Source organism: Phyllostomus hastatus, unplaced genomic scaffold, assembly GCF_019186645.2.
Source record: "Phyllostomus hastatus isolate PE091 unplaced genomic scaffold, TTU_PhHast_1.1 phas_contig_150, whole genome shotgun sequence".
In the NCBI taxonomy this organism is placed as follows: Eukaryota; Metazoa; Chordata; class Mammalia; order Chiroptera; family Phyllostomidae; genus Phyllostomus; species Phyllostomus hastatus.
The window spans coordinates 25,505,031-25,532,625 of record NW_025333611.1 but is presented as its reverse complement, the minus strand read 5'-3'; the positions used below and the strand labels follow the sequence as shown (position 1 = coordinate 25,532,625).

The 27,595-nt window shown below is 40.0% G+C and overlaps 1 protein-coding gene across 7 annotated transcripts in view; it reads left to right on the top strand.

The window, feature by feature from the left end:
* Positions 1-27,595, top strand: part of ARHGAP26 (Rho GTPase activating protein 26) — a 404,595-nt gene that overhangs the window by 297,185 nt on the left and 79,815 nt on the right. For all 7 annotated transcript variants that reach the window (XM_045819338.1, XM_045819331.1, XM_045819324.1 and 4 more), the window contains exons 18-19: positions 5,440-5,599; positions 21,183-21,321. In XM_045819338.1, coding sequence (XP_045675294.1) covers positions 5,440-5,599; positions 21,183-21,321 — 299 coding nt within the window. The remainder of the gene's footprint in view (positions 1-5,439; positions 5,600-21,182; positions 21,322-27,595) is intronic.

Sequence of the window (27,595 nt, the reverse complement as noted above, 5' to 3'; positions counted from 1 at the left end):
GTATTTTAACACCCCATTGACATTAAGGGCTAGATCTTCCAGATAGAAAATCTACAAAGAAACAGTGGCCTTAAATGACAAACTAGATGAGATGGATTTAATTGATGTCTTCAGAGCATTTTTCCCCAAAGCGACAGAAGATGAAGTCTTTCAAGTGCACATGGAACATTTGCTATGATAGACCATGTATTAGTATGCAAAACAAATCTCAATAAATTTAAGAAGATTGAAATCTAAGCAAGCTCTTCCCTAACCATAATGCTATGAAACTAGAAATCAGTCACAAGGTGAAAAAACCTGAAATGTACACAAAGACATGGAGGCTAAATAACATGTTACTTAACAATGAATGGTTTAATAATGAGATCAAGGTACAAATCAAAAGATAATTTGAAACAAATAAAAATAAGAACACAACAACCCAAAATCTTTGGGACACAGGAAAAGCAGACCCAAGAGGGAAATTCATAGTATTACAAGCCTACCTCAAGAAACAAAAAAATCTCAAAGAAACAATCTAACTTTATTCGAAAGAACCTGTGTACCCCAATGTTCATAGCAGCACGACTTATAATAGCCAAATGCTGGAAACAGCCTAAGGGCCCATCAGTAAGTGAATGGATCAAAAAACTTGTACCCTTACACAATGGAATGCTATGCAGCAGAAAGTAAGAACTACCTTTTGCGACAGCATGGGTGGAACTAGAGAATATTATGCAAAGTGAAATAAGCCAGTCAGTGAAAGAGTAATACCATATGATCTCACCTGTAAGTAGAACCTAATCAACAAAACAAATAAGTGTGCAAAATAGAACCAGAGATACAGAAATAAAAAACAAACTGAGAGTTACCAGAGGGGTGGGTAAGGGGATAATGGGGGAACGAAGGGGAAGGGTCAACTCAAGGAACATGTATAAAGGACCCATGGACAAGGACAGCTGAGTGTAGGATTGAATGTGAGGGGATGGGCAGGGAAAGGGAAAGCAATGGGGAAAAAATGAGGACAACTGTAACTGAACAACAAAAACATTTTAAAGAAAATAAAAAAAATTAAAAAGAACAACAAAGCCCAAAGTGAGTAGAAGAAAGGAAATTAAAGATCAGAGCAGAAGTAAACAGAGTCTAAAAAAATACGAAGGATTAATGAAAGTAAGAGCTTGTTCTTTGAAAAGATAAACAACACTGGAAAACCTTCAAACAGATACATTAAGAAAAAAGAGAAAGGACCCAAATAAATAAAATAAGAAATGAAAGAGGAGAAGTAACAACTGAAACCAAAGAAATACAAAGTATTGTAAGAAAATATTGCAAACAACTATATGTCAACAAATTGGAAAATCTCAGTGAAATGGATAAATTCCTAGAAACATACAGTATTCCAAAACTGAATCAAGAAGGATCAGAGAATCTGGAAAGGCAAATTACTACAACTGTTGAAGGAGTAATCATAAAACTCCCAACAAACAAAAGTCCTAGACTGGATAGCTTCACAGGTGAATTTTACCAAACATTCAAAGAAGAACTAATACCTATCCGGCTCAAACTATTTCAGAAAATTCAAGGGGAGGGAAGACTCCAAAGCTCATTTTTTAAAAATTATATTTTATTGATTATGCTATTACAGTTGTCCTGATTATTCCCCCTTTGCCCCACCTCCAACCAGCACCCCCCAATCCCTCAGGCAATCCCCAAACCATTGTTCATGTCTATGAAAAATGCGTGTAAGTTCTTTGGCTACTCCATTTCCTATACTGTACTGCACATTCCCATGGCTATTCTGTAACTACCTATTTGTACTTCTTAATTCCCTCACCTCTTCACCCATTCCCCCACACCACCCATCTGGCAACCATCAAAACACTCTGTATCTGTGATTCTGTCTCTGTTCTTCTTGTTTGCTTAGTTCGTTTTTTAGATTCATTTGTTGACAGATATGTATTTTTTGCCATTTTATTGTTCATAATTTTGATCTTTTTCTTAAATAAGTCATTTTAATATTTCACATAATAACGGTTTAGTGATGAACCCCTGTAGTTTTTTCTTACCAGAGAAGCTCTTTATCTGCCCTTTGATTCTAAATGATAGCTTTGCTGAGTAGAGAGCAGTTTTGACTGCTTCTCATGACTTTGAATATTTCTTGCCAATCTCTTGTACTCTGCAAAGTTTCTTTTGAGAAATCAGCTGATACATTAATCTAAAATTATATATGCACTCCTATGTTCATTGCAGCATTATTTAGAATAGCCAAGATTTGGAAGCAGCCCAAGTTTTCACTGATAAATGAGTGGATAAAAGAGCTATGGTACATTTACACAATGGAGAACTACTCAGTCACATAAAGAAGTAAATCTTACCCTTTGCAGCAGCATGGATGGACCTGGAGAGTATTATGCTAAGTGAAATAAGCCAGTCAGAGAGAGACAAGTACCATATGACCTCATTTCATATCAGCAAAATAAACAAACAAAATACAAACAGACTCATACAAAAAAGACTGACAGCTGTCAGAGGGGAAAGGGGTTGTGGACTTGGTGAAAAGGTGAAGGAAGTCCTGGCTGGTGAAGGGAGTATGGCTCAGCGGATTGAATGCAAGCCTGTGAACTGGAAGGTCTCAGGTTTGGTTCCTGGTCAGGGCACATGCCTGGGTTCCAGGCCAGGTCCCCAGTTGAAGGTGTGTGAGAGGCAACTGGTTGATTTTTCTCTCCCTCTCTTTCTCCTTTCCTTCTTCTACCTCTGAAAATAAATAAATAAAATCTTAAAAAAACACACAAGAGATTAAACCAAACCAAACAAAACCAAACTCACAACAACTCCTAAGATGCAAACAATAGTTTGCAGAGGGGATTAAGGAGGGATGTAGAAGAGTGTAAAAGGGGATAAATGGTGATGGAAGTAGACTTGACTTTGGGTGGTGAACACACAATGCAATGTATGGATGATGTATCATAGAATTGTACACCTGAAACCTATATAATTTTATTAACCAATGTCGCCACAATAAATTCAATTAGAAAGTTAAAAAAAAAGATGAGAAACACAAAGCTTGGATGTATTGAGTCCCTTGCCCAGACACTCAGAGCTGAGAATTGTCAGAGGCGACTTGGGAAAAGGTGTGGTATTTCCATAAGTTTGGGCTTTATGTTCAAAACAGTTGAGTGCACCAAGGGTTTATAATTATTATTATCAATACTCAAAAAATAGAAGCACTTCTGAACACTTTAGATATTGCATACACTGTTTTCATTATGTTCTCTCCCAACAACCAGTGAGGTGTGAAGCCATTGCAACTTTCAGTAGAGGAATGACATGTTCTGAACAGTTTTAGACAGTAACTGGTGGTGGCAGGCATGATGTGATATAGCTGAGCCTAGGCACCTGGAGACTAGTCAGGGGGCCTGGTTAGGAGGCTATTGCTTGAGTCAGAGAGAGGGCTGAGAAGCATGGTGGTGAAAAATGATCATCCTTCAAACCATGTATTTTTATATTGGTCTGCAATTTAAAAGCACTTTCATACATAAATAGCTTGTTGATTCATTTGCACAAGGGACTTTTGTGACAAGAGGGGTAAGTCCACTGACTTAGTTCATCTGGGAGTGGAAATATAAGGGCATGGAATTCACTTCTGCACACAGGAGCTGATGTTGAAAGTAACGGTGTTACAAGCAGCTTTTAAATTTGCATACTTTGCTGATTGAGGTGCAGAGCCAAAGCCTTTCCACCTTGTCAAGTAAGAATGTGACCATCTGCATTAAGGCTTTCAGACTAGAAATGTGATGCAGTTCTGGATAGAATGGAAAACTATGAAGAATGCAAAAAGTAAAAGTGCTTGTAAAATATTCTTACATGGATCAGAAACATGTCAGGATATGAGTGGCAAATCTCCTTGCTGTAGGTGTTGCTTAGCAATCAAAAAGCAAATTGTCTTTCTAACTGGCCATACCACAGTTAAAGTTTCATAGACCTAACCACTCCTGTGCCCATATTTGAGGAGGAGTTTTTAGGAAATTACTTTCAGCCCTAGAAAATTATAGCAAAGTACACATCCCCTGATAAAATTGGTTGAGATAGTATTTCAGTAAAGGCTTAGTTTGAAAACCAACACTTAAGTCAGTAGAATCTTTTTTTTCCTCCTACAAAATAGAAGTATACAAGCAAAAACAGTGCAGGCATTTACAGAATTGTGTTCAAAAACACTCACTAGAAATAGCACTAAATGCTAGAGAGGTATGTCTGTGCAAATGGACATCTCTGCCCAGTTTCCCTCTAGTTTCTCATAATGAATAGTTTCCCTTTTCTAACAGGTGATTTAGGGAAGCCCCTAATATTTTCTCAACAATACTGAATGGACTTAACTTTTAACTTATTTGTTGTCAATAGACAATTTGTATATTTTTATAAGCAGGGCCAACAAATGGATGATTAAGTTTTATGGCTAGGTCATGGTAGTCTGGATGTAAAGTTCGGATATATGTTTTGAGTAGCTGCTTATCCAAAAATATGCGTATGTGTTTAGCAAATTACCAGCTACTGCTGACCCTGTGTGTTCCTTAGCCTTTGAATATAAATGACAGTCTAAAAAACATAGCCATATACATGTGTTTTTATTTCTGTTTGTGCCACATGTTTCACTTAATATAAACCACATGTTTCATGTGATGAGGCTTTAATACTGAGCCCAAAGTGCTGAATTTCTTGACTTCCTTTTGAGTATATAAATCTGCCTATTTAAGAAATTAAGCCTATTTTGTGCCTATATTTACAAATGTATTAAAGCCATCAAGAGTTTCTTTATTTGGCCCTGGCTGGTGAAGCTCAGTGGATTGGGCTCAGGCCTGCAAACCAACGGGCCACCAGTTCAATTCCCAGTCAGGGCACATGCCTGGGTTGCAGGCCAGGTCCCCAGTAGGGGATGTGTGAGAGGCAACCACACATTGATGTTTCTCTCCCTCTCTCTCTCTCTCCCTTCCCTTCTCTCCAAAAATAAATAAATAAATAAAATCTTAAAAAAAAAAAAAGAGTTTCTATATTTGAACTAGAGAAAGTGCTCTTGATCTCTGTGTTTTAAGCAGCAGCCACATATAGAAGTTTTAACTAAGGGGGATTAGCAGTTACCTGGATTTGCAGAACAGGGATTTGGATGTGCAAAGGTTTGTAATTTGAAAAGTAGCTACTTTGGTTGGTTAGGCAAAATGGAAGTGATAAGAAGTGTCATATCCTGAGATAGCTAAGTAGCCTGAACACTGAAGATTTCTGACTTTGATAGCTGAAAATATGAGTAGAAAAGTCTCTGTTTGAACTCCAAGGATATCAGAAGGTATTCCAAAGTCTGGCTCCTTCTAGATGAGAAGTCTTAAAAATAGGAAAGGTAGAGGGCAGTCATCTATCTTATTTGTACATTATTTCTCTCATTTGTGCCTTTTTTTCCCCACTTTCTCCCAGTGTTGCTAAAAACCACAAGCAGAATTTGATGACAGTCGCAAACCTGGGCGTGGTGTTTGGACCCACCCTGCTGCGGCCTCAGGAAGAAACAGTAGCAGCCATCATGGATATCAAATTTCAGAACATTGTCATTGAGATCCTGATAGAAAATCATGAAAAGGTAATATGGGTGTACTTGGTTACTGTGAGTGAAGAATTTACGTTGGGGGAGGTTGAGTTGGAACTGGCATTCAGTGGGGACCAGTGTTCACACTGCTAATGAGAACTCTGGTGGTGATGAAGTTGCTGATGGTGGTGATGACAGCAGTGACGATAATCATCTCATGATGGCAGCGTGGCAGCAGAGGTGGCTATGGTAGCAACAGCAGTGAACATTTATTGAGCTTTTATTATGTACTGGGAACTGTGCTAAGTACTTTATATATGTTGTCTTTTTATCCTCACAACAATCTGATGAAGAAGGTACTGTTATTATGTCTCATTTTGAAGATGTCCTTTTCCCATTGTTTTGTATCTTTGTTGTCCTCTTACGAATTTATAATATTTTTTAATATTAGGGACATTGAACTATTTTCATCTGTGTTGCAAATGTTTTTCCTAAGCTGTACTTTGCTTTCAATTTTATAAATGATGTATTTTTTCTTTGTGTGTCTGTGTGGGTGTGTGTGGTCTGTCTCTTCCTTTAGGGCATTTTGGTCTTTCTTAAGAGTATCTCCCTCATGTCTCACAATGAAGTGTATCAACACAGAGCTGCCCTTACAAAACTGGGGTAGGGGACATGATGCTTTACTCATCTGTCCCACTCCTAACAACAAATCCCTATGAAGCTTCTCAGAAGCTCCAGGGTCCCCTAGAGCACCATTTGACAGCCACAGCTCTGGTGTCAAATAAAATGCGCTTCTTCTAAATAAAAACCTTACCTAGAATGGTGAATTCATTGTGCTAGGTAACCTGCAAAATAAATCTGGATCACTTATCACTGCCTACACTAATAATACTCTCACATAAGCTACCTTCATCTCCTGTCTGGATTTCCTTTTTCCTTTTTTTTTTAAGACTTTATTTATTTATTTTTAGAGAGAGGGGAAAGGGGGAGAAAGAGAGGGAGAGAAACACCAAAGTGTGGTTGCCTCTTGACCACCCCCTGCTGGGGGCAGGTGGAGGGGGTTGGTCTGCAACCCAGGCATGTGCCCTGCCTGGGAATCAAACAGCAACCCTTTGGTCCGAGGGCCTGCACTCAATCCACTGAGCCACACCAGCCAGGGCTTCTTGTCTGGATTTCTTCAAGAGTTTCCTAATTTGCTTCCCTGCCTGTCTATTCCCCCCCTTGGCCTGTTTATTCTGATATCAGCCACCAGAGTGAGAGTTGTTTAAATGTTAAGTCAAATCACATCAGTTGTCTGCTAAGAACTATCCAGTGGCTTTCCATTTTACTAAGTGAAAGATAGAGCCCTTACAAGAGCCTAGAAGGTCCTACGTGGTCTCTGCTCTCCCTCTGGTACTCATCTCATTCCCTTGGCTGCCTTGCTGTTCCTAATATGTGGCATCCACTTGTACCGCCAGGCCTTTGCAGTTGCTGTTCCCAGTGTCTAAAGCACTCTTCCTCTATATAACTACATGGCATGTTTCCTCACCTCTTTGAAGTCCTCTAAGTGAGTCCTACCTAGATCTCTGTATTTAAAATTGCAAGCAGTCCCAACCTCCAGCACTCCCCCTCCCCTTGACCCTGCTTTCTCTCTCTTCATTAGTGCTTACCACTTCCCAGCATACTCTGTAATTTACACTGATTAGCTCTTTTGCCTTTCTGACCTCCACTAGAACGTAAGCTTCATGAAAGCAAAGACTTTTGTCTGTTTTGTTCACTGCTCTGTTCCCAGGTCCCCAGTAGAAACCCAGTGCATATGTACTGGATGAATGAACGGGCTCTTGAGGTACCTGGCCTCCAGAATGGCTCCCAGTGACCCTAGTCTTCTGATACTCACTCCCTTGTGCAGTTTCCTCCAGTGTGAATAAGAGATCCCAGCATTGAACCCAATGTGATCAATAGGAGTTGATCAGTGGGAATAGTGATTCCAGTACGATCAATAGGGTATTGTAAAAGTAACGGAGTATGACTTTGGAGACTAGTCACAAAAGACCTTGTAACATTTGCCTTGGTCTCTGGATGTGCTCACTCTGTGGGAAGCAAGCCCCCATGTTGTGAGGCAATCTCATCGCCCTTTGGGGAGGAAGTGAGGCTTCCTGCCAGCAACCAGACCAGCTTGCCAGACGTGGGAGTAAGCCACTTTGGAAGTGACTCCTCCAGCCCTGATCAAGCCTTCAGATGACGCAGCCACAGCTGACATCTTCAGTGCAACCTCATAAGAGACCCTGAGTCAGAACCGCCAAGCTAAGCCTCTCCTGAATTCTTAATTCACAGAAGCAGGGACTGAATATGTTTTAAGCCACAAAGTTTTGGCCGTAAGTATAGAGCATCAACAACCACTAAAGAACCTCGGAATACAAACTTTCACAAACAGCAGCATTCTGCAAAGTTGTGTAAGCAGCAGAGCCTCCCTCTTACATGGTTAATGTAGGAATATAGAAATAAAATTAATTATTCTAAGAAATTGTCTTCATTTTTATCCCAAACTTTGGACCCCCTTCCAACCACCTCCCTCAAATATAGTAAATCTTGTATAGAAGAAGCTTCTTACAGATGATAAAAATGAGCTGGTAAAAAGGGAAACTAATCAAACAGCAGTTAATAATATGGTTTCTAAAGACAAATCACTTGGATTCAAATCTGCTACCTCTTAGTAGCTGTGTGACCTTGAGCAGATTACTTAACCTCTCTATACTTATTTAAAAAAAGAACAAACTGACAGTAACCAGAGAGGAGGGGAGAGGGGATACAGGGAAAAGAAGGAAGGGTTGTCAAGGAACATGTATAAAGGACCCATGGACCAAGCCAAAGAGGGGTAGTATCGAGGGTGGGAGGTGGGGGAAAGTGGTGGCAGGAAAAAGGAGACAACTGTACTTGAACAACAATTTTTTAAAAAAGTACTTTTAGTATAGTCTAACTGCTGTAACAAACAACCCCACAATATTAATGACTCCAGACAGAAGTTGATCTCTTACTCCCATAACAGTTCACTGCAGGTATGCTGAGGGTGGCATCTTGTTCAGTGAGTGATTCAGCAACCCAGGTTCCTCCCATCTTGTAGCTCTGCCTCCTGCTTTGCAGATCTCTGCAATCAGACATTTGGTGGAGGAAATGAGAGCATAGAAGATTGGGTAAGTTTATGTGGGCCAAGCCTAGAATATGCTTTTCTTATTTTCTTCTATATTCCATTGGCTGGAATTCATTCACCTGGCCACATCTAACTTCAAGGGAGGCTGGGAAAGCAGCCTAACTGTACTCAGAGGAGAGGAAAGCAAGTTTGGTGACTGTCTCGCCAGTACGCCACATTCCTTCAACTGGTTTGTTGTGAGGATTAAATGAGATGATTTATGTAAAGGAATTACTCGAGAATCTGGCAGGTAGTAAGGTTCAGTAAGTGTAAACCATTGTTTTTAGGAGTCTCAACAGAATTTTCTTTTGAGCCCACATCCATTTCCAAATGTCACACGTGCCCCTCCCTCAAAATAGTACACTTTATCACTTAACCTTTCCTTAAATAAAATAATATTAAATGTTAAGGGGTAAGCGTTTGATTATGTTTCAGGTCCCTAAAATAACATATTTGAGCTTCTAGCAGGGAACATCTAACGGCTTTTGAACTGTAACTGTTTTTGGTGTCCTCAGCCCTTGAAAGCCAGAAAACATATTTGAAAGTAGCATGACAGAAAAAGGACCGGATACTGCTAAGAACAATATTGAAACTTGTGTAAACAAGCAGCCATCCTGCCTTGGGCACAAATTATAGAAATAGAAATGAACTATGAAATGCATGGCCAGGCCTGTAAGTATATACGGGCAAGGACTGGTGAGAATACTCATCTAGTTGGGTGAATTGTACATTCCGTTACTGCCTGCTGTGGACTTGGTGCAATGTGTATTAAGAATATTGCAGTGCTTCATTTTATGTTCTTTTTCATTAGTCTGTGTGAGAGAGTGGGATGAATCACAGTGAGGTTTATGTTCCTGTGGAAACCGACAAAGGAGTGTGAGTGAAAACATTCCCGGGCTGAAGGCTGCACCGGAGTGTATGTCTCCAGTCCTGAGGGAGCTAGCGTACCCCTTTAATAGAAGTTTTTAATCTGGGGTCCATGATGTACCAAAGTTATATGCAAGACCTGTGTATGTACATTATTCTGGTGAGAACATCCATAATATGAATTAGGTTTGTCTCTTTGGTAAAAAAAAAACAACTGAGAATAAGGCAGCGTGGCTCCTTTTTAAATGTAGCTTCAGGCCTCATGTTGTATAAAGTGAGCAGGTGCTGCCTTGGCTCCTTTGGAAGCTTGTGATGTTTACTGCCCAGGGAGCCCAGGCGTCCATGGCCATCCTCTGCTGCTGACTTTCTGAGGACCGTGCTTTGGATTTCCTGCCAATAAAACTTAACTTCAGCCATGAAATGCAGAACATGTTTATGTCCTCAGATGAATAACGTCAGAGACTTGTTTTGTAAAATCCATAGTACGGCAAGCTTAAGTAACAGTATTTAATGAGCATTCCTCTGGCCTTGGCTATAACTTTCTAGAAGCATACATACACAAATGTCCTGGAGTGACAAGTTTTCCATCTTTAGTGTCAGAAGTTCACCAAAATTCTGAAACCCCATTTGAAAAAATGCTTCCCAGCAGCATCTTTTCATCCCTTCCCCCCAGAAGCATATGATAGCATATGTCCTCTTGCTTCAAACAAGCCCTGATACAGATGTTAAGTATATGTCCGCCACAGTTGCTAGCATAATATTCTCTCATATTGGTAACAATGTTTTATATAAGGTATTTACTCTGTGCCTTGCAATAAAATTGGGAGAGACCCAGGAATAAGTAGAACACCATACTGAAAGGGAGTGTAGAAACCCAGGCACGTACAGCATTGGAGAGAGAGAAAGAGAATATGAATGAGAATGAATTATAAGACGCCTATTTCAGTTGTCTATTGCTGCATAACAAATCATGTCCAAACCTAGTGATTTGAAATAGCAGTGATATTTTGCTTACAACTCGGGAGAGGGTTTACTTGTGTCCCATATGGTATCAGCTGGGGTTGTTTGACTGTGACTAGAGGATCCAAGATGACCTTACTCCACACATCTGGGAGTTTGTAGTAGCTGTTAGCTGGGACATCTTTTGTTTTTGTTCTTAAATTTTTCATTGTATTTTTTCCCATTACCATTATCCCCATTACCTTTATATCCCCCCCATAATCACCACACTGTTGTCCACATCCATGAGTCCTTTTTCTTTTTTGCTAGATCCCTCCATCCCCAATCTCCCCCTATCCCAGAGCTGTCATCTGCTCTCTGTCTCTGAGTCTGTCTCTATTTTCCGTGTTAGTTCAGTTTGTTCCTTAGATTCCACATATGAGTGAAATCTTATGGTATTTGTCTTTCTCTGGCTGGCTTATTTCACTTAGCATAATGTTCTCCAGGTCCATCCATGCTGTTACAAAGGGTAAAATTTTCTTTTTTATAGCCAAGTAGTATTTCATTGTGTAAATGTCCCATAGTTGTTTTATTGACTCATCTACTGATGGCCACTTGGGCTGCTTCCAAATCTTGGCAGTTGTTGCAATGAACATAGGGGTGCTTATATTTTTTCAAATTAGTGTTTTGAATTTCTTTGAATAAGTTCCCAGAAGTGAAATTGCTGGGTCATAAGGTAGTTCCATTTTTTTTTAGTTATCTCCACACTGCTTTCCACAGTGGCTGCACCAGCCTGCATTCCCACCAACAGTGCAAAAGGGTTCCCCTTTCTCCACATCCTCACCAGCACTTGTTGTTTATTGATTTATTGATGACAGGCATTCCAACTGGAGTGAGGTGATCCCGCATTATGGTTTTAATTTGCATTTCTCTTGATCCTCCTCCACATAGCCTCTCTTTTCTCTCTGTGTTCTCTCATCATGCAGTAGTCTTGGTCAGACTTCCCAGAGAGCAGGCAAACACAGAAGCTGCATGGCTTCTTAAGGCCTAAGCTTAGAACAAAGTGTCACTTCAGTCACATTGACATTTGAAAAAGAGGGCCAGGGGGATACATACTACCCAGACAATTCTGAATCTTTTACTTGATAAAACATCTTTTTTTTAAGAGAAGAAAACGGGCTTCAGTGTTTTAACTAAACACAGAAGCAGAGGGTGTTTTCTCTTTCTCTCCTTCCTTTCCTCCTGCTGTCTTTGCACTCTGCTCCTTGTTTACTAAGGACCAACACCAGACATTCATCCCTAAGGGTTAGAACTGAACATGTGCCAGTTATGTTGTCACTGGTACATCCTATACACCCTCCAGACACTATGTCCTCTGTGTCCAGAAACATCCCCTGCTGAGCATCTCCTTTCACAGAAATCCCCCTGTATCTCCTTCCTTGGAGCCTTAGGGATATGTTCCACACAGACCTCCAATTTGGTCAGAGTAAGCATGCTAACCGCACACCTACCTGGTCATTGATGCTCCAGAAATCGTCCTTCACTTCTCCCAACAGACTGGGGAAGGGGAGCAATGTCTGGAACAGTCATAGGAAATAAATATCCCAGTATAAGTGGAGGCAGAGAGGAAAAAGTTGGGTGATAGGGTATTATGTTTGCAGACTCAGGGTGATTTTTCTTTTTCCATGTTGGTAATGGATACTGATTTATTCACTCAGTTGAAGGTACTGGACCTTTTTAATGTACATAGTCTAGAAGTAATGATATTAATTGTAGTAATGGTTATACTTCACTGGTAGCTTACTATTCTTATTGTATTGTGTGCTAAGCAGCTTTATATCCATCATTTCATTTTTTTTAAAGATTTTATTTATTTATTTTTAGAGAGAAGGGAAGGGAGGGAGAAAGAGAAGGAGAAAAACATCAACCCAGGCATGTGCCCTGACTGGGAATTGAACCAGTGACCCTTTGATTCACAGTCCAGCATTCTGAGCCACACCAGCCAGGGCTCATTTATTTTCATAGCAATATTGTAAGGTCAGTATTTTTAGTTCTATTTTACAAATTGTCAACCTGAAGTACGGAGAGTTTAAAAAATGGCTCGGGGGAGAGGAATAAGGGTTGAACTTAGGACTGCTTTTACAAGCCAAGGTATTAAAATCTATTCTAGTTAATCTCTAATGTAAGAGATGTATGTTGAGCATCCACTATTGTCCAAATATAAATAAGATGGAGTCTTTTACTCCATGAGTCTCCTGTTTTATCAGGGTATAACTAGCCATAATACAGCATGCTAAGTGACATTCAGTAATATGAATAAAATGTATGGCACACTGAGGAGAAATATTTAATTCTGCTTGTATGGACTCTGACAGATAAATAGATGTTTTCTAGGCAGAGAAAAAGTGGAGACAGGAGCCTTCCTGGGGAACATTAATCAGTTAATCAGCATGTATCAATTCATGTGTATTAAAATGACACGGCTGTGACAGAACTGTGGATTATATGTTAGCAAGTGGTAGGAGATGATAACCGACAGCTGGATTTAGCCCATTTTTCAAGGGTCTTGAAAGCTGGGGAAAGGGAAGCACAAAGGCCTGAAAAATGGGAGCACCCAGAGGATTCCAAATAGAGGGGTAAAATGATCATATCAGCTAGAGAAAAATCCTAGGAATCTGAACCAAAGGGACTCTTATCCCTCAGATCAAAATCACTTGTTAACTAAACAGCAAAACAGTAGAGTTGACCACACTGTTGTAAACTTGTGGAGATATATATATGTGCATATATGCACACACATACATATATGTGTGTGTGTGTATCTTACTCAGAGGGTATAACCTGACCTATAGCCTTGACTTTATTAGAGGGTAGAGATAGCTCAGAATGGTTCTCCTGGCCAGACTTCCTAAAGGGAAATACTAGGTCATGGCATCATTTCCCATCAAGGACACCTACCCTGGGCTGTACTTAGATTATATGAGATTTAAAGAACAGACTTAAGTGAGAGTCTAGCTTTTTACCAGTAGTCAGGTTTCAGAGTTGAAAGTTCAAAGTGCAAAGATTTTGGCTCTTCCCATGCTTGTTTTAAGGTAATGATCAATTATTTAAAATTTCTTTCTGCACGGAGATCTTTCCTCAACTGACAGATAATCATCCTGAGTCTTAAAACATCAAGTAGGCCAACACTTGGGCTTAATGTTGAAGTTACCAGAATTTATATGCTTCTAGTTAAGATGTTAAACAAGATACTGAATGCTGTATTGTCCAAGATACTCCAAAGCCCAGAAATTCTATTTCTTAGAAGGATTTCCTTTTATAAAAGTTAACTTGCCAATGACTCTGAAAGATTTGGATATCCAGGAAAAAACAACCCTAATCAAGAAAACAAATGGCTTTCTTTTCATAGTTTTGGTTAAACATGAAATCTCAGATTGTGTGTGTGTGTGTGTGTGTGTGTGTGTGTTACACTTTCCTGTTGAGATCCGCTGTTTCATAATAGGCTTGGACCTACTTGTTTTGTAACAATCCATGATACTTCTTTCAGCTGTGGGACTCAGAAGGGTTTCTGCACACGAAGCAGGATGTGGATGTCCATACATGCCCCTGTACCACATGCTTTTATCAGTATTGCCCCATTTAATGCTTATTAATGTTTTACAAAATTAATTGTCATGATTCTTTTCCCAGTCCATCACTTTGCTTTGGAAGAGGTAGGAATGTTGATCTTTGAGCTGTTAATTCTTAGAAGTGCCCAAAGATCAGCGCTGTTTTTGAATATATGTTAATTTTTAATATGTCCAAAAGAAGAGTGACCCCACCTAACACCTAGGATAAGCACCAAATCCTAAGCAACCTGAATTTCCATTAAAATGGGAGTATCTTTGAATGCAGTTGTTGTGACTAATGTTGATTTGGGCCCACCAAACTGCTTGGATCTGCTTTTACCAAAATGTTGGTGGCTTTGAAATCCATTACACCAGTGTTGGAGCTTATGTACAAATGTCCATCAGTTAATAAAATGCAAGTGATTGAACAGTTTCTGGCAACTGGCAAGTGTTTGGCAGTTGTATTTTAGTTCCTTGATATTTCAAGCAACTATTGATAGGCAAAATTAGTAGTAGTAATAATAATGAGGATGATGAATATGTTGATGGTGGTGGTGGTGGTGGTGATGATGATGATGATGATGATGATGATGATGATGATGATGTATTAGCTTTACTGTTGGGTTAGTCAAAAAGTCTGTTGAGGTTTTTCTGTAAAATAAAAGACACATTTTTTATTTTCACCAATAACTTGATTGATTTGGACATTTTGAGTTTGTTGGCTGTTTCCCATTATTGGCTTCCAGTAGGTAGAGGCCAGGGGTGCTACTAAACATCTTCCAATGCATAAGACAGCCCCACAGCAAAGAATTACTTGGCCAAAATGTCAACATTCCAGTTTTGCAAACCACTTTTGACATGTTCAGTCAGTCACAGGACCTTCCCCAAATACTGCACAAATCTTTCTTTGTGTGTGTTTCAATTGTGGTTTCTCCTTTCTTGAAATAATAAAGCATAATATACCTAAATTGTTGAGTATTTTCTTCTATGTTCAATATTAAAATAGATATATAAAAATTCACTAATTTTGATAAGTTCTTTTTAAATGCATGCTGATATCTTTTAAGTGACAATACAATCTAACAGAATTGTTTCAAATGAAGTTAAAGACAGCTAAGCACTACTAGAGCTATTGTACAGAAAAAAACTAAATAACTTTTTGGCCAACCCAATACATTGAGGTAATCCCCGGTATTATTGTTTTCTTGGGAAGCTGCTCTTGTATCTTTTGGTCATGGCTTTTTCCCTTTGTTCGTTGATATTTCTTTTTATTTTTTGTTACCTTTCTTTTTAACGGTTCCTGAGTACACTGTGTTTGGTCCTGTGCATGGTAGGGTTAGATGTGAGCTAGATTGACTTGTATGCTTCTGTCCTAGGCCTGTTGCCCCTTTTCAGTGTCGTGCTATGCAGGTTACTCTTCACAAATGTGATAAAGTCATGCATCTGAACATGTGTTCCCCTCAATAAGCCCTAGATAAACTGATCATTGTTTGAACTGTGAAGCCCCTTTAATGTTGTTTGCATAAAGACAGAGCTTTGTTACATTTTACCTTATTCTTTTCTGTCAACAAAGATAACAGGAAATAGAGTCTTTCTGGAGATAGGAAAAATCAGAGCATCCCATGGATTACCCAGACCACTTAACAAATGGCACTCGTTCGTTTTGAGAGATTTTTAATAAAACTCCCCAAACTACTTTCCAAATTGTTGGTTTTTGTGCCAAAATTCTGATATCAATAGGACATCAGACTTCCAAGTGTCCTTAAAAACCCTCTGCGTAGCTGCAGCCTCTGCATTTGGTGTCTTAACTGTTGCCGTAAAGGAGCCCTGCTAAGACTGACCTGGCTTCCAAGTGGTTATGGTTCTCATGCGCTAAGCAGTCTTCCAACCCAGTCAAGAGCAGACAATGAGTCCTGCTTGGTAGCTCTAGGCCTCCACTCCCAAAGCAGACATTCTGTAGATTAAACTAGCCCATACTTGTTATTACCCATTATTACTTGGGACCCTACTGCTTCAGTGTCTCAAGAAAATGCCCAGTCTCTTCTTACAGAAAGAAGCCTTTCTGTTTTGCTTTCTAATGCCAGACCTCTGTCATTGATTTATTGTCTCAGAACTATTTCACAGTTATAGACCAGGAACTCTTTACCATGACCTAGTTTTCCTCCCATAAAAATGACAGCACGTAATAAAGAGTATGCCACACACATTACAGGGAGGTTTCCATCCATGTAAATTGTAGGAGCACGTGACAGATAGGATTGGACAAGGTGTCAAATGTGTATGGGACATGTGAAAGAGCAAATTCCACAAGTGTCAATGGTCTACAATGTCAAGGTGGGCCCGAGGCAGGGGAGGCCAGTGAAATTTGAATTTTGTAGGCAATGCAAGGGGAAAAGAACAGCAAATTCTAACATTGCTGTAAGCAGTTACGATCGATGTTTTGCAAAGAGGAGTAATTAAATTTGCACTTATAAATTAAATCCTCATGTCCCGACTGCAAATAATTCATTGTTGAGTCTCCAGTTATCTCCCTTCTTGTACTTTTTTATCAAATGCAGTAATGTCTCTTGAACATTGAGCATCACATTGTGTTAGGCGCTTCAGTCCTCAACACAGTCCTGGGGGTATTTACAGATGAGGCATCTGAAGGTCAGTTATGTAACTTGCTCAAAGTCACAGAGCTAGTAAGTGATAAAGTCAGATCTGTCAGACTCTAAAACTTAGGATCTTTCCATTTTGTCTTCTGTCTCTCAAATAATAATTGGCATAAAGACCACAAGTGGTTAAGATCTAGAAAGTCAAGGTAAGTCCCAGTCATCTGTATTCAATTGTGTGACCTAGGACTAATTAGTTACTCTCACTGAGTCTCAGTTTCCTCACCTATGAGATGAGATGACCCATGTAAATAAGATGATAAGTTAAGATGATAACTCAAATAATTTTGGCTATTTCTATTGTCATTTATACCACCACTATCTCCTGCCTGATCTCTTCCAGGTTCTGTGCTAAGCATTTTATGTGTATCATCATCTCCATAGCTCTGCAAGGCAGGTGTCAGATCCCCATTTGCACAAGGGAAATAGGCTCAGAGCAGTTAGGGATCTTGCCCAGAGTTCCAAAACTTGTCTTGCTCCAAAGGCTCTTTGCTTTCTATTCAGTGAATGACTGTGAATTCCTATCCTGTCTATTTTGTGGTGGTGCGGATGGCAGTGACATAAAGGTCAGTGTGGCTGTAGTTCTTGCCCACTGAATAGGCAGAGCTAGGACTTAGCCACCTGACCACTCTGCTGCAAGGCTTCCAGGAAACAGTAGCTTGGTATTTATGAGTCTGCTAATTCCATGTATAGGAAGCTTGAAATTGGGGGTACTTGGAAGAGTTATCCAGAGTTATATTTTTATTTTATAGTCTTATTCTCCAGTAGCTTCTAGAAGGCTTGCAGTCTTCCTAATAACTTATTTCTAAGGCATTCTTGACTAAGTCAGAATTAATTTGTAAGTTTGGGCAGACTTAACAAGGCACTTAGGGCATTGAACGAATCCCACCCCCCCACCTTTTGTGTTAATTTGGAAAGTCACTGTGAAATGAGTAGATTGTTCCAGCCACATGGTAGAGATCCATAAACCTGTTTCTCATAGGTTATATGAGCTTTCCCTTCCATTGCTCAGCAGGCTCATCTGCTGATTCTTCTCAAAAGAATGAAGGAAACTTCATTTGATTCTTTTAAAATTATCTCTTCCAAACAAAATAGGATTGGAATAACTAAACAACATTGTGAATAATTTAGATTCTCATCAGAATTCCAACTGGAGGTTTTAGTACAGAGGCAAACCTCTTGGTCTGGCTGGAAGGTGGCTAGACAATAAGCAGCCTTTAGACGACTTACATGTGTTCAAATTTCAGAGTTAAATAAAAACAGTAATTTGGGGAACAGTTCCCCAGAGTCTTTGATGAAAGTTCATGTCACATGCTCTTACTTAGTCTGATTTACAAAGGTAACTTTGCATTTTGGAAAACCTGTGTCATAATAGTGGTGACAATCCTGTGTCTACCACTTTATATCCTGCAGCATGCTCACTTGCACACCATTGTGTTTATCTGAGAATGACCCTATCAGACCTCTTCAGAAGTTAGGGTCTGGCTCATGGTGAAGAGAACTGGCCTTCAGGTCTTTAGTACTCCCCGTGTTAAAAATCTCCCTCTAGAACTTACTCTGGTATGTGAAAAAATTTTTCTCTTAGATGAAACAGCCAAGGAAATGAAATTCTCATGTGTTCTCATGTCTCTTGCTGGTCAGCTATGTATGAGCATAATTTTTCATGCATCTGTCTAAACCCATGGTCCTTCCTCACAGCTTACTCTTCTTTGTTTCTCCAGCATCCACTACAGTTTTTAGGGAAAAGCAAAATGCTCGCATTTTTGGTGTCAGTTGAAATTAAACATCATCTTTGTTCCCATTGTGGTTGGTGAGGATCTCATTTTCAGTAACTCATTAGGAAAACAGACACAAAACCTGGGTGACCCCAGCCATAAGGGGGTGCAGGTCTATCACTAAGTCTGAATTCATTTCAAATATGTTTAGGTAGGCATTGTTGAATGTGCTATACTTGAGGCCAGAGGCAGAAGGGTTCTAAGAGTTTAGGGGCACTGGCCTCTTTATGTAAAGATTGGCTAGAAAAGATGAGCTGAACGAATAATGGCTGCTGAGGAAGTGGAGAGTGTAGGTGTTAGAAACTTCAGCCTTAGGGTTCTTATCCCAGCCCCTCTCCTGCTTAGCTATGTGGCAGGGCTGGAAATCTCTCATTGTGGAATGGTCATTCTGTTTACTCTGTTGAGTTCACCAGATGGCTCAGAGATAAGCATGTGAAGTAGACAGATGTAAATACTCATCTATAGGGACAACGTTTAAATGTCAGTGATAATGGTGCACAGGCAGGTTGTCACCTAGGAGCAGCTGTGTAATAACTTTGTTTTGGGGGATGGAGTAAAGGGAGAGAAAGCATCTTAGAGGCTGTGGTCCTTGAGCTCAACAGAAAACATAGTTTCTCTTTTCTTCCCCTGCAGATACCCAAAAGGAGACTGGGGACATTGTGAAGCACTGTAACTTATTTTTAGGGATGCCAGCTCCTCTGGAAGCCAGGAGATCTTTGTTGTTTTTGCTTTAAGTCCCCTTCTCCCCTTACTCCCTTGCCCCAGTTGAACTCAGCTATGCAGTGATTCAGTTTATTTTGTTGAAAATTCATTCCCCTAGGGAAAATATGATAATACTGTTTTCAAACAGCTGTGTTTGTGAGCAAGATGGACTGAACCAGCTGGCTGGCATCATTGGAGCCCAAGGACCTGCCAGCCCATGGAGAGCAGCTGTTTTGGCTGAAATTCTTATTATTCTTATGACTTTGTTCCTATATTATCAGCTTCTGAGTTCTGCTTTTTAAATGCATGCATAAAGGATAGAGAACCATGAGAAAGACGGATGTGTCTAGGGCCACCCATAATTGAAGGGAATGGGCTGCCGCCTCCATCCTCTTGTTGCTCATAATTTTTGGAAAAGGGAAAATCCAGAAGGAGGCAAGCTCCAAAGAGTAAGAGACAATAATAAGTGGATCAATAAATATTGATATCTTAATACAGTGGGGTTTTAAAAAGGAGGAAGTGTTATAGTATAATGTTAAATGAAATGTGTAGGATAAAAACTGTATAAAGAATAGAATCATAATTATGAAAAAGTATTCTTTAACATTAAGTGAGATAACTGATACAAAGCACTTAACCTGGTGCTGATGTGCCAAGTGCTCAGCAAATCACAGCTACTGGATACAAACTCTCTACCTGTAGGGGACATGTTTGCCTCCTGCACTGTTATCCCCAGAGTGCCTGGTATCAAGTAGGTGCTCCAAAGATCTTTCTTGATTGAATGTATTAGTGTTGTTGTTATTATTATATGCATTTAAAAATGAATCTAGAAAATCTAAGGACATGGGTTTCTATGTGACCATCTGTAATTATACCTGCAATTGTGGGAACTTAACCTCTCTGCCTGAGTTCTTCATTATAAATGGTGAGGACAGTACCTGTTGCTCAAGGTCACTGATAACAGAGTGAGCTGCACATCAGATACATTTAGTGACTGGTCCCTAGGAAACCAACATTGAACAGTAGCTCCTGTAATCATGGTAAGTACCATATAAGTGGTATCTATCATAATAATTCTGCTGCCCTCGTGTCTGTAGAAAAAAGATGAGAGTCGTCGTGATTTTGTCTGTCATTTTCTTCTCATTATTTTACCTTGGATTTTTTTTTTAAATAAAAGCTTAAAAGTTCATAAGAAAATAAAACTCAAGTCCTTAGTATTTGGAGATAACTCAGTGGTTATCTCTAAATACTAGAGTTGGGAGACTTCTTTCTGTTTTCTTGATGCTTTTTAAAAAATTGCTATAGTATTTATATGTTTCTTTTATCATTAAAAAGGAAAGGTCATTTTCCCTCCTTTTAAATAGGAAAAAAAATTACTCAGCATCAAAGATAACAGCACTGCTAGAAGGGGCCCCTCTGAAGATAATCCAGGACTGGGAAATAGTGCCCTGTCCTGGGCCTCTTTTTGGAGTTATTTAAATGCATGTTTCACATTCTAAGAAAGTTGTTAAGCAGTCATTAAGAACTGGGAAAGAGAACCAGTGAGGAAAAATAAAGGGATTTTGATTAATTGGTTCTGGACAAAGGTGGGCACAAACTTGAAATTTTGTTAACAGTCAGTGGCTTAGATTTAGTGTAGCTGCTTTTCATTTCCCTTGGAGAGAAGAACAAAAAGAAGATCAGTGGGAAGCATAGCAGAAGGGGTTAGAAATGGAAGTAACTGGTTACCAGACTCTGGGATACATTTCTGAACAAGAATGTGTATTGCAGTTCTTCTAGAGATGTTTAAAATGAAGCCCTGCACAAACACTGGTGGTCTTTTCCGCCTTGCTGGTTCTTAGACGTGACCATGCCTCCAGGAGTGCTGGTCTGCTTTCTCCTCAGTTCATGGCAGCATGTAACCATTCTACGAACTTTTACTTGCAGATATTTAACACCATGCCTGATATGCCTCTCACCAATGCCCAGCTGCACCTGTCTCGGAAGAAGAGCAGTGATTCTAAGCCCCCGTCCTGCAGCGAGAGGCCCCTGACGCTCTTCCATGCCATGCAGTCCACAGAGAAACGTGAGTCCTGTGCTCAGGGCAGTGGGGTGCTCCAGGGACATCCCATGCCACCTCCAGGCTGCTCGGGGGCACGCTTCCGACCTCTGTCTGTGGGCTGCTGCCTTACATGTCCTTGAGCACTGTGTAGCACTGTGCCCTCCCAGGTGCCATGGCTGTGTAACCCTGATAGGAGAGGAAGCAATATTGCTGAGAATGAAAGGCTGGGGTCACTCTCTGTTCAGATCCTCATTCCATTTCCTGTGAGCCACCAGCTGAGCCCCTCTCCCTCATGCCACACAATAAGAGCTCAGCTCAGGTATCACTTCTTCAGGCCCTCTTTTGTTAGCAGCTCCCATAGAACCAGTTTCCTTTCCCTTACTCAGTGTATAATTGGTGCGAGTCACATGCCCCACTAGAATGTGACTCTGTGAGGGCAGGGCCTTGTTTGGCTTGTCCTTTACTCCACCTAGCCCAGGGCCTGGTGTGAAGTGGACACTTAATTAATTTCACATATTTATTAAGTCATTAGAGAATAATACCTTCCTTGTTCCACATAGCAGAAGGGGTTAGAAATGGAAATGACTGGTTATTTCCATTGTATAGCAGAGTGTAATCGCCACAATTGTTTCAAAACTTTTTTCCTCTCAGGATTTCTGAGTTCCGTGCAGTGATCAGGTTACTATGCCCTGAAAGATCCATCTTGTTTAGCGTTTATAATGAGAGTTGAATGTAGACTTGGGTTCCTGTGTCAGCAGCAACACATGGGCAAACCTTTTACCTTCTCTCAGCCCCAGTTTGCTCCTGTATAAAGTAGGTTTGAAGGTACATACCTCCTAAGGAATTTGTGAGGTTTAAATGAAGTTATGCATTAAGCATCTGGCACAAGGACTGGGCATGGTAAGGGCTGACAGCTGAGAGCTGCTGCTATTATTATTAGTTATTGTTTAATCATATGCAGCTGACATTTTCATGATTTCTGCCAGGGACTGGGGGTATAAAAATACTCACAATTGACTAAGGGAAGCAGACGAGCAAATGGATCATGGCAAGTAGGCACATAGCTGCTCTCATAGAAATACACCTTCAGTGAGGCAGTAGAATAGGCTGTTGGAAAGATATAGGGTGTCTCACAAAAGCCCTGGACTGGATGGTTTCACAGGAGAATTCTATGAAGCATTTAAGGAAGAGCTAATCCCTATCCTTCACAGACTATTTCAAAAAATCCAAAATGATGGAAGACTCCTAAACTCTTTTTATGAAGCCGGCATCATCCTAAACCCAAAACCAGATAAAGACACAAAAAGAAAGAAAACTTCAGATCGCTGATAAACATAGGCGCTAAAATCCTCAACAAAATATTGGCAAACCGCATCCAACAATACATTAAAAAGATCATATACCATGACCAAGTGGGATTCATCCCAGGGATGCAAGGATGGTACAACATTCGCAAATCAGTAAATGTAATACATCACATAAACAAAAACAAAGACAAAAAAACATGATCATATCAATAGATGTGGAAAAAGCATTTGATAAGGTACAGCACCCATTTATGATAAAAACACTCAGCAAAGTGGGAATAGAGGGAGCATTCCTCAACATAATAAAGGCCATATATGAGAGACCTACAGCCAACATCATACTCAGTAGGCAAAAACTAAAATTTTTGCTACTAAGATCAGGAACAAGACAAGGTTGTCCACTTTCACCACTTCTATTCAATAGAGTATTGGAAGTTTTAGCCACAGTGATCAGACAAGAAAAGGAAATAAAAGGCATCCAAATCAGAAAGGAGGAAACAAAACTGTCACTGTTTGCAGATGACATGATAGTGTACATAGAAAATCCTATAGACTCGGCCAAAAAACTGCTTGACCTAATAAATGAATTGGGCAAAACAGAGGGATACAAAGTCAATATCCAGAAATCAAAGGCATTTTTGTACACCAACAATGAAACAGCCGAAGCAGAAAAAAATCCTATTTGATATAGCAAAAAGAAAAATAAAATACCTATGAATAAACCTAACCAAAGAGGTAAAAGGTCTGTATTTAGAAAACTACATAACACTGAAAAAAGAAATCAAGGAAGACACACAAAAATGGAAACATATACCATGTTCATGGATTGGAAGAATTAACATCATCAAAATGTCCATATTACCTAAAGCAATTTACAGATTCAATTCAATCCCTATTAAAGTACCAATGGCATATTTCACAGACATAGAACAAACACTTTAAAAATTTATATGGAACTATAAATGACCCCAAATAGCTGCTGCAGTTTTTAGGAAGAAAAGCAAAGTAGGAGGGATCACAATACCTGATACTATTCTGTATTACAAGTCCACTGTAATCAAAACAGCCTGGTACTGGCATAAAAACAGGCACATGGACCAATGGAACAGAACAGAGAGCCCAGAAATAAATCAAAGTCTCTACAGTCAATTAATATTTGACAAAGGGGGCAGCAATATAAAATGGAGTAAAAATAGCCTCTTGAACAAATGGTGTTGGGAGAACTGGACAGCTACGTAAAAAAAATTAAATTAGAGCACCAACTTACACCATACACAAAAATAAATTCAAGGTGGATAAAAGATTTAAATATAAGCCGTGACACCATTAAAGTCCTAGAGGAGAACATAGGCAGGAAAATCTCAGATATTTCACCCAGCAACATTTTTACTGACATGTCCCCTAGAGCAAGGGATGTAAAAGAAAGAAACAAATGGGATCTCATCAAAATAAACAGCTTCTGCACGGCTAAAGAAAACAGTATTAAAATAAAAAGAGAACCAACTGTATGGGAAAACATCTTTGCCAATGATACCTCAGACAAGGGTTTACTCTCCAAAATATATAAAGAATTTACATGACTCCACTCTTCTAAGAAGACAAGCAACCCAATTAAAAAATGATCAAAGGACTTGAACAGACACTTCTCCAAGGAGGACACACAGAGGATCCAGAGACACATGAAAAGATACTCAATATTGCTAGTTATCAGAGAGATGCAAATTAAAACCACAATGAGATACCACTTCACACCAGTCAGAATGGCCATCATAAACAAAGCAACAAACAACAAGTGTTGGAGAGGTTGTGGAGAAAAGGGAACCCTGGTGGATTGTTGGTGGGATTGCAGACTGGTACAACCACTATGGAAAACAGTATGGGGTTTCCGCAGAAAACTAAAAATGGAACTGCCTTTTGACCTGGTGATTCCACTGCTGGGATTACATCCTATGAACCCTGAAACACCAATCCAAAAGAATCTATGCACCCCAATGTTCACAGCAGCACAATTTACGATAGCCACGTGCTGGAAGCAACCTAGGTGCCCATCAGCAAATGAATGGATCAGAAAACGATGGTACATTTACACAATGGAATTCTATGCAGCCGAAAAAAAGAAGGAGCTCCTACCCTTTGCAACAGCATGGATGGAGCTGGAAAGCATTATGCTAAGCAAAATAAGCCAGGCAGTGAAAGACAAATACCATATGATCTCACCTTTAACAGGAACCTAAACAACAAAACAAACAAACAAGCAAAATATAACCAAAGACACTGAAATAGAGAACAGGCTGACAGTGACCAGAGAGGAGAAGGGAGGGAATTCCAGGCGAATTTCAGGGGAAAAGGGGAAGGGTTTACAGGAACAAATATAAAGGACACATGGACAAAAACTAGGGGAGGTGAAAATGGGAGGTGGGTGGGTTGGGATGGGAGTAAATGACAGAAAACTGCACTTGAACAACAATTAAAATGAAATTTTTAAAAAAAGGAAGAAAGACATAGGGTGTCTGATTGCCTGGGTGAGAGTCCCGAGTCTGGGCACACCACTGTGTGTGATTGGGCAAGTTACCTAACATCTCAGGGCCTCAGTCTTTTTGTCTGCAAAATAGGGATGATAACAGTTAATTTCTTACAAGGTTGTTGTGAGGTTAAAGCACTTCAAACAGTGCCTTGTGCAGAGGAAGTGCTCAGCAAATGCCAGGGTGGGGGGTGTTGTTGTTATTACTGTAAGGATGATTACCACTACCACCCCCACCATTACTGCTACTACTGCTGATCTCTGTGAAGTACAATACAGATACAAAGTAGAACAATGACTCACTTAGCCTTGAAAAGAAGAGGCTCCTCATTAGGAAAGGCATCTTTCTCTTTTCTGTGTTACAAAAATGATTTTTAGCCTTTGCATTTCAAAAGTAATATCCTTCCTTATCATAACTACTGAAAATGAATCTTCTCCACCCCCAGAATATCATGTATTTAAAGATATCAGATGCCATAATACGGCTGCCCCTTGGTGTATTTAACACTGTTTGGGTGTTTCATATATTTTGCATATATGAATAAAGCTGCTGTTTGTAGTCATGATCATTTCCTTAAGATAAATTCCTGGAAAGATTTCTAGGTCAGCGGATATGCAGTTTTAGGGCTTTGACCCTGTACCCAGATTGGCTTCCCTTCACACGATAACCTTTGTTTCTCTTGAATGTCTGGCTTGGGTCATTCTCACCATGGTGTCCGCGTGGTCTGGGCCCCTCCACATTCACCAGCGAATGCTTGGAACAAGCCCAGCCACACCCACATCTGCCACAAACAAGACTTCAGACGGAGGGGGCATATGCTTCTCAGGTTTCCAGGAGAGCCACGGTCACCTAATGTTTTGTACTAAGCATGTACAATGCAGATTGGGACAGATCAGACAGTACTGATAAATTCTTCCAAGCTTAAAATAGTGCTGAGTTTACGGTTAGACTGAAGCAGAGGCAGCTTTGGAACAGGTCTAGAAGCATACTCTGGGAGCATAAGAAAGAAGATGGAGATTAGGAGAAAATCAATTAGATCTTTGCCCAAGATTAATTTTATCACACAGGCAGGCGATGAAAGTTAAGGATGTGTGAAAGCAGACCTGCCTAAGCTGCAGAACAAGCTGCTGTCCCTGTCTGCAGACGGTGGATGGAGGGTGAGACGTGGGGAGAGGGTAAAGCGATAAATCTTTCCTCCAAATGTTAGTAAATACTAGAAACAGGACCGAAATCTCTACATGCTTGAATATTTGTGGAGTGCTTAGCTTTTCTCTCTTTCTGAGAGAGAAACATTTTCACTGAAAAGTATATAGGTGCATATACTTTCTAATAATCTGTTTCAGAACCCCCCCCCCTTTTTTCTGGGGAACTGGATTGATATACAAGCTGGCCTGGAAAGCACCACAACAGGAGGGGTTAAGTTGATGCTATGAGGAAGACAGGGCCAGGAGCTGGAGGCTTTGCTGGCACTCGCCCCTCCCAGGTGGTGACCTCACCTCCCATCAGTGTTAGGTGAGCAGGTGACCACACATGATAAAATCTCCACACACCCTACCCTTCCTTCCCTTTGTCTGGTCTGTAGACAAAGATAGAAGACTGCTTTATCAAAGCACTTTGCTGAGTTTACTCTTTGGAATTAAAATATAGACAAAGACCCTGCAGCTAATTTGTGGGGAAAATTGTATGTCCATAAAGTACATTCCATAATACATAATAATAATTGTGCATTCAGTAGTAATGAGGTTTTCTCAGTTTGAGGCCTCTTTCTGTATCTAGCTCTGTACTTCCCAAATCATTTGCATAAACCTTCATTCACTCTTTGGGCCACAACCACATAACTCATACACCAATTTACTGTCCAATACATGTCTTTAAATCAATTTTAAAGCAACTCACTTCTTTACCTGGCCTATTCCTACTCAGTAAAATCTCTAAAAATGTGAGTTTGATAGTCTCACTGTTCTATTCTCTAATATATAGTAAAATAAATATGTAACTGCTAAGATAAAGGGTGTTCCTCCACATCCAGCCTCAGAAATGTCTTGTGTCCTGCCTGTTGAATGCATACCACAGACTGGAGTCCACAGACCTTGCTCTGAATTTTTTACAGACTCAGATCCTTCATGTTAATATAAATATCCAACTCAAGTTTCTTTTGTCCACTCAACTAGAATTGGGTTCAGATGTTGTTAGTTGGTTGCTATATTGCTGTAGACTCTCACCGTGCATCTATCCATGCAGTTCCACTTACAAACATCGAGTCTAAACTTTCTTTCATGAGGCTTAGGGATCTGCCTGTAAAGAGCTAAGGGGTTGGTGTGGAAAGATAAGTGGATGCATCTGATAAAGAAACTTGAGGCCAAGCGAGATTAGAACCTCATTCAATAAAAACAATGAAAAGTACAAATGATTATAGCTCAGCTAATGTGCTGAGCAGCCTGCTAAGTCCATTATTATCTCATCTCCTTC